The sequence below is a fragment of the Vigna unguiculata genome, chromosome 1 (genome assembly GCF_037176805.1).
Source record: "Vigna unguiculata cultivar grain cowpea cultivar isolate G323 ecotype 2 chromosome 1, ASM3717680v1, whole genome shotgun sequence".
Classification (NCBI taxonomy): Eukaryota; Viridiplantae; Streptophyta; class Magnoliopsida; order Fabales; family Fabaceae; genus Vigna; species Vigna unguiculata.
Window position 1 is genome coordinate 4,175,701 of NC_140792.1, and position 11,519 is coordinate 4,187,219.

Sequence of the window (11,519 nt, forward strand, 5' to 3'; positions counted from 1 at the left end):
GAGAAATAACATAGTTGTTGTTGTTGGAGTGAGGTGTTGCTCATGTGCTGCATGTGAAATTCACACTTTTTTTTTTTTAAATCCACCACTTGTGAAATTAGAAAATAAAAAAAAAACTTATTTAATTTAATTTTACAAAGTTGGCTTTTATATAAAAATTACATCTTATATTTATATACGACATCAATATTTTTTTTTCTTATATCAAACTTTTCTGAGACTACAAATTTAAAATAGTTTAGTACTGGTATATGTTATTTATTTATATTGGAAAACAATAATTAATCCTTTCAACTAGACAGCGCATTGACTCTTGAAGAAGTTTATTTAATTAAACAATATCGAACCGATTCAGACGTTGAATCACTAATTTAAGTCACTATTAAATATGGAACGATAACGAATTAAGATATAATTAATTAGTATTGGTTTCACTGTATTTATGTTAAAATTTGAAATTATTAATTTATTAATTAAAATAATATAAATTTATACTTTCTAAAAATTTATTTTTTTATTCTACTTCTATAATTGTTTTGTAAAAGGTCTTTGAAAAGTTATAAATGAAGTCTAAAATTTATATTTTAATTATATTTTATTTATAATTTTTAGATGTTTAACATTTTATTATTTGATAGTTGATATCTTGAGTTTTTTACTTTATTTTCTTTTATTTGTTGTTTTTTTGTTAATTTATGTTTTTTTTACGTTTAATTATATTTTAATTTTTAACAACATTAACATGAAAGAGAAACAGTTAAAAAGAAAGAGACACGGTACAATTAGGGATGACATCAAGACTAGAAGATGACGAGTTTCGCTATTCTATACCCATCCCTATAGAAAAAATTCATAAACATCTACATACTCAAATTGTGGGGCCGATAACGAGGTTCTACATGCGAACCATCGGTCCCTTAAGCCCTCTACATGCTCATTCCCCTTAGACCTTGACTCATGGGGGGCTTATGTTCCTAGTGTACCCAATAGTCCCACATAACTTAGAAGTTGAAGTCTAAGGTGGTTTAAATACCTTTTTCTCCTTACACCTTCTTATGCACCTTTTAAGGACATAACCGTGACGGAGCATAAATTCCAAAACGGACAATACCTCGAATGAGGAGTGATTGATCCTAATGATTCCCTAGGATCGAAACAATATATTATATGATGAGATACTTAAAGTAAAATGGTTAAATATGTTGTTGGACCTTTAAGTTTCAGTAAAAATATGAATTAATCCCTCTTTGAAATTTTGAACCAATTTAATCTTTTAAACATTAGTTGTTCTTTAATATTTAATTATACTACAATAATATAAATTAAGCATATATAAAATCAATAATTTAACTAATAAAATTGTGAATTTTCTAAAATCATAGAACTAAATAAAAGAAAGTATAAAAAAAGACCAAAATAACATTACGAATTAAAATGTTGTTTTAACTAGTAGTTTTTTGTTCTACCTAAATTATACAAATAATTGAGACTCCTTTATGCAACTCACTTTCCCAGATGTGTCTCTTAGTAAAAGAAAATGATAAAAAGTAATTCTTTTGACCATCCCACACATGAACATGGCCAAAATGATTTTAATTAATTTTATATTAACTACATTAAAATAGTCAAAGCTTTAAAAAAGACATGCACACAATCTATTAAATAAATATTAAATACTTCACATTTTTAAATAAAAATCTGCGTTAATTCCCCCCCAAATTCTATATAAAGAGACACGGAGAGAGAAGCAGCAAAGTCCCCCACCATGGTTGAGACACAATTTTCAAAGATTGTGTGGTAAACCTATTGATCTTGAAAATCACACACAACGAAAGAATGAATGTTGCAATGAGGTTATACAATTGTTGGGTTTTTGGGTTGGTGTGTGTGAGTTTGAGTTTGGTGAGTTGTTGTGGAGAAGAAGATGGATTGGGTTGCAACCTGTATGAAGGAGAGTGGGTTTGGGATGATTCTTATCCTCTTTATGACTCTGCAAAATGTCCTCACCTTCGTTCTGAGTTTGATTGCTCCAAATATGGTCGTCCTGATCATTTTTACCTCAAATACAGATGGCAACCCTCCAAATGCAACTTACCAAGGTACACAATCATCTTTCAGATCTTCTTGCTTCTACGTATAAATCTCATCTTATAAGTTGATCTTCTTGCTTCTACATATAAACTTCATCTTATAAGTCAATTTTGTAAGATTAAATCTGTGTAAGAGTACAATCATTCTTCTAACTTTTCCGTATAAACTTAGTTGAGTTTTCATCTTAAAGTCTTCTTGATTTTGTTTTATGTGGAAAATCAATTTTATTAACCAATTTTGTAAAGATAAATTTAAATATAATTTATTTTTTATGTAATTAATATAAAATAATCGGTGATTAAACACTAATTACACTAATTTTTATGTGAGTTTGAATTGGATATAGAATAGAATGAATGAATATGTTGAAGTGCATTTTGATTTTGATGATTTATTGATTAACAAAAAGACAGTCACGGGTGGAAGCACGGTGTAATGATGTTTGAAACTCACATGGACGAGAATGAAAGCACAGCTCATATACATTTCATGCCAGGATAGGGACATAGATACATCGAAACACAATATATTTAGTATCTTATTAATGTTTTTTCTTTTTCACTCTTTCAATCTAAAAAGCATTGGTTTTAAGAGTATTTTTTAAGAAAATTTTGTTATTCCTAATACTAGTATTGGATGATTTTACATATGACTAGTATTTTTAGGAGAATTTAAGTGTCAATTTTTGTTAGGATCCTATTCTGAATTATGTTTTTCCCATTTACAATGTTCAAAACTCAAATCTTTCAAATTTAAGAGATTTACGTTATATCTTTCTAGGCGTTTATTAGTATTAAATACATTTAAATCCACTGACGAAAGTTAAAATAATAATTTATTATTAATAAATTATTTGATATACACGCATTTATTATTATTAAATAATTTCATAATAATTTATAAAAGCTAATAATACCAAACATATACTTTATATATATATATATATATATATATATATATATATATATATATATATATATATATATATATATTCCATGTTTGAAAAATATACCTCTTTAGAATTAATTTTCTCTAACATAAAAGGTAAATGTGCGTTATAAGGTCATAAATTTTGTAGGACTTTTATTTTAAAATATATTTTGAAATACATAAAATTTAATATTTTATATTTTAAATAAGAATTTAAATTACAAAAATAAAATAAATATTTTTATTTTTTAAAATACTAAATATTTAAATAAAATATTAATTAAGTATTGGTAGACTTTTCCATTGAATTAAAAGGGAAGTCTTATAAAAGTAATGTGTTTACACGTAAACAATATAAATGAAAATTTAATATAATCACTCTTGGGAATGTGATAGAGAACATGTTTTGTTTCTTGGGGTTTAGTAAATGAGACATGTGATAAAGTTGCAACATGCTTGGTCAATGAAGAAATAGAGTGTAGATAGCCTTCTGCAGTATCATCTGTTAACCCGTGAGCTTAAAGTATTTGATTCGGGTTCACAAAATCTTCACAATCAAGAACCTCTGAACCTTCACACAAATTTCAAATTTAAATCACTATTAGTCAAATTAGGCATGAACATAGGTCTGTCTTTTTAGGTTTAAGTTAAATCCAAAGTTAATTTTCAAAGATACATAGTTTCAGAATAACTTAAAGTCTATTATAATAAAATTTGTTGTTTATTAAATTTATTATTTTGTCTACTATCGAATTATATTAAATTACTTATTAGTGTGTAACGATATTTTTGAGATTTATATCTAATATAGTATCAGAGTCATTGTTTAAAAAAAAAGAAAAGTCTATCCTAGCGAGTTTTTTTGACATTTTGTACCATCCGCTATCAAACTGTCCATTAATTTCTGGTCTCACGCACGAGATGTATTTATCTCGGTGTGAGGGGTATGTTGAAAGAGAAAAAATAATTTTAAAATATATAAGTGAGCTGCAAACCTAACCTTACAAATTGTGGAGTTGAATTAAGCTTAAAGTCCACTTCTAACGTGACCGTAAGGATTATATTTGAGATAAGAATTAAAACGGATTTTCAAGATAGAAATAATTACAATTCTCATCTTATAAATTGATTTTATAGAATTGAGATTGTATTCTCAATTGTGAGAATTCACGTAAGAAGTTCATGCATCTCACTACACCTGTTATTTGTACTTAATATTTATGCATTAGTGATCAGAAATTTAATCCACCCCGCCAAACCTAAACTTTGAGCCAAATTTTGAAACACTATCATATATGTCTAAGTAGTTTTCATTTTTCAAATTTGAAAAGTGATAAGAAATTGTGAATATCAAATTAAACATGTAGATAGATAGAGAGATGAATATGATGAAAATACCCTTTTGCAGATTTGATGGGAAAGAGTTTTTGACAAAACTGAGGGGGAAGCAGATCATGTTTGTAGGAGATTCAGTGAGTATGAACCAATGGCAATCACTAATTTGCTTGCTTCATTCTTCTGTGCCTCAAATTCAAATATTGGATCAGCTTGATGAGACTGTGTATAACTACACATTCCCGGTTAGTGACATATATCTTCATAAACAAACACTTTTTCATAACTGTGGTAACTTTTTTCCACCATTTCTACCAAATATTTGAAGCAATCACATCTACAATGCTGTTGCAGGAATACAAAGTTTCATTGTTTGTTTTTCATTCCACTCACTTGGTTGACATTGAAGTGGAAAAAATTGGTCGAGTTCTGAAGCTTGATTCCATCAAGAATGGTGGAAGCATATGGAAAAACATGGACATTCTGGTTTTCAACACTTGGCTTTGGTGGTATCGCAGAGGACCCAAGCAACCGTAAGATCTCTTCAAAGTCGTTTAATCTTTGCTAACACAGATTCTGCGTACACATTTCATAAAAAGAACAGCTTAAAATAACTTATATACAAGTTAAAAATCAACTTTTTGAAGAACATAAATATTTTATTTTGTGCAGCAGAAGCAGAAGCTGTGATTCTAACAATAGTTAAGCATTAACTTCACCTTTTGTTTGTTCTGCAGATGGGATTATATTCAGATAGGTGACAAGATAGTGAAAGACATGGATCGCATGGAAGCTTTCAAAATTGGTTTGACAACATGGGGTAAATGGGTGGATGCAGAGGTTGATACAGACAAAACCAAAGTTCTTTTCCAAGGAATTTCTCCTCAACATTACAAGTAAGTTTTGAACATTTTCTTATCAATAAATTCATGTAAGCAACAAAGGAAAAATGTCGTTGGATACTATTTCTAGAGCTGTTAAAATGGATTGGAATCCACCAGCCAACCTGGCTCACCACGAATTCGGATTGGATTGAAATCTTTTTACAAATTTCAATACGCGTTGATTTTTGACCCGGCTCATCTAGAACCCGGCTCATCCAGGTTGAACCCGTGGTGAGCCGGGTTAGTGCAAATAAAAGGGTCACACAAGTGTTTTTTATCAAGTTGGGTTTTACATTTGGGTCATGTTAGGTTGTTTTTTTAGCCAACACATAAATAATTTGTATTTTTTTTTATTTTGGTTTGTATTTTAATTGTATTAAAGTTTATTTAGATTTTAACTAGAATTATAATTTAGTTTTGACTGAAAAAAAATTATACTTCTTAAATTAACTGAACCCGTGAACCAACCTGTTTAACCCACTAACCCGTGATGGGTTGGACCGGGTTCAAATTTTTTTTGGCTCACTAAAAAAGTGAGCCGGATTAGGTTGGCTCACTAAATTATCAACCCGTGGTGGATTGAGTCGGGTCGGATCGAATTATCCGTTTTGACAACTCTAACTATTTCACAACTTATATAAGGGTAAAATAGTTTTAACAAAATTAACTTTTACATTTTTAAAATAAAAGATATCAAAATATCAGTGTCTTAACAACAAAAGTGTCACTCCAAATAGATCAAAAAAATCAGTTAAATGCATTTAAATCTTAAGTTTAATTAGTAATTTGGTGTTTGAATTTGTATATAAATCAGTGGCGTGGAGTGGAATGAGCCAGGAGTGAGAAACTGTGCAAAGGAGACAAGGCCAATAAATGGATCAACTTACTCAGCTGGATTGCCAAAAGCATCGTATGTAGTGGAAGATGTGTTGAAGAACATAACCAAACCTGTTCATCTGTTGAACATTACAACTCTGTCACAGTTGAGAAAAGATGCACATCCTAGTTCTTACAATGCCTTCAAAGGCATGGACTGTACTCATTGGTGTGTAGCAGGCTTGACAGATACATGGAATCAATTATTGTCTGCACAACTCACATTGGAAATAGAGGGTTGAGTTTTGTGTTTACTCACATCAATTTTTGGGACAAAATCTAAAACTCTAGTCAATAATAAAACTAAATTTTTAAATTTCGTTTTTACATGCTTAAACTTCATCTTTTTTTAAAGTTATAAGGTAACTTAGTCGTAAAGTTGAAAAGAAAAGTGAAAAAAAATTGTAGATTTAACTTCTCCCCTAATACTTGGGAGTTATAATATTGATTTGATGAGTTTGGAAAGGAGGGTACGAAAGAGGTTATGAGTTACAAAATATTAATAGATTTTTTTTTCCATGTAATACATTTTTTCTAAAATATTCCCTGGATAGCATACTGTGCACAATATTTACATGCATAGCACAATTTTATTTTCCGTTGAGAATTCGTGTAAAATATAGTTTCTAGTACCAGTGACTCTGCAAAAACAAAATTTTCTTATTTGACAATAAATTTCATGATGAATAACATTCAGAAATATATTGGTAGTTACAGTTGTAATCTCATTAATGTTTTAATGATATATGTTTGTTGGAGTTTTATTTCATTAATTTAATATTTAAAATTAATTTAATTAATTGAATACGTGACAAAGATAATAAGCAAAGAAAGTTTATAGTAATTTATATTAGTAAGAATGTTAGGATTAATTGATGAATTAATTCTATTAATGACTCATTTGAAATATTATGATGGACCCAACTGTGATTTAATAAAAAAAATATAAAGACTTATTGGTTATTATTATGAGAAGTAATAATAAAATAAAATAAAGATAAAGATAAAATAAAACCAACTTGATGGACGTTGGTATAAAAGGATTTTGGGGTTCTGTCTCTGGCCATAAGGTTATTTTCACGGTAACCCATCAAGAACGTGTGAGAAGAGAAAGAAAGGCAAAGAGATAGATTGGGAAACGGTGGTTGAAGAGCACACATGATTACAAATTTGAAGAACGCTAAACCATATTCACAGGATCTCTCATGGATCAATGTTAGTGCTCTATTATGTTTTATGGAGTGAGAATCATAACTCTTAAAGATCCTTAATTAATTTTACATGTGGTATTAGAGCAAGATTGTAGGATTTATGATTCTCCTATTATGTGATCCCTTATGATGTTTTCCCCTAATGTTATAAACCCACCCTAATTAAAGATTTAAGGGTTTAATTGTTTTCTGCTGCGTTCATGTAAATTATAATCGTTTCTCTTTTTGATGGGATAAAGCAGCGTGTTAAAACGTTGTCACTGTTTTTGGATCAAGCTTCTCCATTACATGCGTATGTCAAAGGAGATTTATCTTTTCCATGATTTGAACAGTGCATGCGTGGAATCACATGATATGGTTTTTACGTGAATGCATCAGTTGTTTTTTCTTTTGGAATCAAATATAATAAATGGAATAATGTGTGAACGTGAATGGGTAATGTGTGAATGTGAATGGAATGAACTGCCAATGTGTGCATCGTGCATCATGCATCAGTTAAGTTGCAATAATATTTATTTTAATTATTTTATTTATATAAATAATATTAATTATTTTATTTATATAAATAATTAATAATTAATTTTAATTTGCAATAATATTTATGTTTGTTATTGTTAAATTAAAATTAATGAAGATGCTATATAAAGTTTATAGCAATTAAATGTGTATTTATTTATTTGAAATTAAGTATGATAAATTTTGTTAGTCACCAAAGTGGCCAAAATTTTAAAGTTTATATGATTTCAAATTATTAATGTTTTTTTATTTTAATTACCCATAATATGGATGCTAAATTATGAATAATTAAATTTATGGGTTAATTAAAATTCATTAATTATAAGACATTTAAGGATCGCCCAAAGGTTGATTAATTGTTCTCATAATTAATGAACATGATTGTAGATAATTTTGTATGTGTCACTAGTTTTATTTATATACCCAAAGGTAGTAGGTGATTCTAGTTGATGCATATTTTAATTATCAATAATGTTATAATGTGATTAGCATCATTATGTTTATGTTTGTGTATTAGTGGATCTCCCAAAGGAGAACATTAGTATGCATAGAAGGATTGTTTATATCTGAATCTGTTTTTTTTTACGTTTAGTTTTATGACTCAAAGCATTGATGTTACACTCGCATGCTTCATCTGTTCCAGTCTTTAATGGGTTGAATTTCCCTGACTGGAGTGAGCAAGTCCAATTTCACTTAGGTGTGTTGGATCTTGATCTAGCTCTTCTAGTTGAAAAGTCGGCTGCTATCACGGATGCTAGTAGCAATGAAGAGAAAGCCCATTACAAAGCTTGGGCAAGATCAAACAGACTTAGCTTAATGTTTATGAGAATGAGCATAGCAAGCAATATAAAGTCAGTTCTTCCCAAAACTGATGACGCAAAAGAATTTATGAAATTTGTGGAAGAGCGCTCCCAAACTGCTGATAAGTCTCTCGCTGGGACACTGATCAGTACATTGACCACTATGAAGTTTGACGGTTCGCGTACTATGCATGAGCATGTGATCGAGATGAAGGTTTTCTCGTGCAGTTCATTCTGAACTCATTACCGTCTGAGTATGGTCCGTTCTAGATGAACATAACACCATGAAAGACAAGTGGAATGTGCATGAGTTGCACAGTATGCTAGTTCAGGAGGAGACCCGACTGAAGAACTTAGGAAGCCACTCTATTCAGTATGTGAAGAATCAAAGAGCTGTTGGAAAGAAAATTGCTAAGAAACATGGAAATGGTAAAGGACCACTGAAGATTGACGAGTCCTCAACCAAAATCCAGAAGAAAAATGACAAATGTCATTTCTGCGAGAAGTCTGGACATTTCCAGAAGAACTGCATAAAGCGTAAGGCTTGGTTCGAAAAGAAAGGTGAGCATAATGCTTAAGTATGTTTTGAATCAAACTTAACTGAAGTTCCCCATAATACGTGGTGGATTCATTCTGGATGTACGACTCATTTTTCTAATGTGATGCAGGGATTTCTTACAACCCGAGCCATAAACTTATGACTTTGCATCACAATGTTGGCACTAAACGTAGTTTAATGGATGAACGATCTGCTTACTTGTGGCATAAACGTTTGGGACATATTTCCAAAGAAAGAATGCAAAGATTAGTAAAGAATGAAATCCTTCCGGATTTAGATTTTACTGATCTGAATGTGTGTGTGGATTGTATTAAAGGCAAACAAACTAAACACACAAAGAAAGGAGCCACGAGAAGTACTCAGCTTCTTGAAATCATACACACCGATATATGTGGTCTGTTTGATATAAATTCTTTCAATAAAGAAAAATACTTCATCACCTTTATTGATGATTTTTCGCGTTATGGACATGTCTATCTACTGCATGAGAAATCTCAGTCAGTAAATGCCTTGGAAGTTTATATAAATGAAGTAGAAAGGTAATTAGACAGAAAGGTGAAAATCATAAGGTCTGATAGAGGTGGTGAGTATTATGGAAGATATGATGAAAGTGGACAACACCCTGGTCCGTTCGCTAAGTTCCTTGAGAAACGTGGTATTTGTGCTCAATACACAATGTCAGGCACACCACAAGAAAATGGTGTATCAGAAAGGCGTAATCGAACCTTAATGGATATGGTTAGGAGTATGTTAAGTAATTCATGTTTATCTGTATCATTGTGGATGCATGCTTTAAAAATTGTCATGTATTTGTTGAACAGAGTTCCTAGTAAAGCTGTTCAAAAGACTCCTTTTGAGTTATGGACGAATAGGAAACCCAGTTTGAGACACTTGCATGTTTGAGGTTGTTAGGCAGAAGTAAGAATATACAATTCGCAAGAAAAGAAACTGGATGAAAGAACAATCAGTGGATTTTTCATTGGTTATCCAGAAAAATCAAAAGGGTATATGTTTTACTGTCCTACCCATAGTACAAGAATCGTTGAAACTAGAAATGCTCGGTTCATTGAAAATGATGAAACCAGTGGGAGTGAAGCTTCACGAAATGTGGAGATTAAAGAAGTTAGAGTACAAGTTCCTATAACTAGTACTTCTTTATCAAGAGTAGTTGTTCCACATGTTGTAGAAACTCACAACAATCAAGAAGAACAACAAATTAATGATCCCGAGGTTAATAATGAACCGATAGTAGAACAACCACAAGAAATAGTATTAAGAAGATCTCACAGAGATAGAAAGTCTACTATTTCGAATGACTATGTGGTTTATCTACAAGAGTCAGAAAATGACTTAAGCATTGATAATGATCCAATTTCTTTTTCAGAAGCCATTAATGGTGATAATTCTAATAAGTGGTTAGATGCCATGAAAGATGAGCTTAAATCAATGGCACATAATGACGTATGGGACCTTGTGGAATTGCCAGAAGGATGCAAGAGAGTTGGGTGTAAATGGGTCTTTAAGACTAAGCGTGACTCTCAAGGTAATATTGAACGTTACAAGACCCGTCTTGTTGCCAAAGGTTTTACTCAGAAGGATGGCATTGACTATAAGGAAACATTTTCGCCTATTTCTAAGAAAGATTCTTTTAGAATTATCATGGCATTAGTAGCTCATTATGATCTTGAGTTGCATCAAATGAATGTTAAAACTGATTTTCTGAATGGGGATTTAGAAGAGGATGTCTATATGGACCAACCTGTGGGGTTCGCTGAAGAAGGAAATGAGCACATGGTGTGTAAACTTAAGAGATCGATATATGGACTTAAACAAGCTTCTCGGCAATGGTATCTTAAGTTCAATGATACTATTATGTCCTTTGGATTTAAGGAAAACACCGTTGATCGGTGTATATATCTGAAGGTCAGTGGGAGTAAGTTTATATTTCTGATTCTGTATGTTGATGATATCTTGCTTGCGACTAGTGATCTTGGTCTATTAATTGAGACTAAGGTTTCTCTCTAATAACTTTGAAATGAAAGATATGGGTGAGGCATACTATGTGATAGGAATAGAAACATTCCGTGACAGATCACAAGGACTGTTAGGTTTGTCTCAGAATGCATATATTAATAAAGTTTTAAAGAGATTCAGAATGGATAAATGTTCAGCATCTCCTGTTCCAATATAGAAAGGAGACAAGTTTAGTCTCATGCAATGTCCAAAGAATGATTTGGAACGGAAACAGATGGAAAATATCCCTTATGCATCTGTTGTTGGGAGTTTGATGTATGCTCAAACCTGTACGAGGCCAGAT

At 30.9% G+C, this 11,519-nt stretch overlaps 1 protein-coding gene across 1 annotated transcript; it reads left to right on the top strand.

Moving 5' to 3' along the window:
• The first annotated feature begins 1,754 nt into the window (after positions 1 to 1,754).
• On the top strand, positions 1,755 to 6,443 carry LOC114162555 (protein trichome birefringence-like 38). The gene is made up of 5 exons (XM_028046485.2): positions 1,755 to 2,099; positions 4,430 to 4,601; positions 4,711 to 4,889; positions 5,094 to 5,252; positions 6,055 to 6,443. Exons 1-5 carry the CDS (start codon positions 1,837 to 1,839, stop codon positions 6,356 to 6,358), a joined length of 1,077 nt encoding a protein of 358 aa, XP_027902286.2. The 5' UTR covers positions 1,755 to 1,836; the 3' UTR covers positions 6,359 to 6,443.
• Positions 6,444 to 11,519: the final 5,076 nt, after the last annotated feature.

Coding starts and splice junctions, on each gene's coding strand:
- LOC114162555 (XM_028046485.2), top strand. CDS start 1,837: ATGAATGTTGCAATGAGGTTATACAATTGTTGGGTTTTTGGGTTGGTG. Junction 2,100..4,429: donor TCCAAATGCAACTTACCAAG/GTACACAATCAT, acceptor ACCCTTTTGCAG/ATTTGATGGGAAAGAGTTTT. Junction 5,253..6,054: donor ATTTCTCCTCAACATTACAA/GTAAGTTTTGAA, acceptor TATATAAATCAG/TGGCGTGGAGTGGAATGAGC.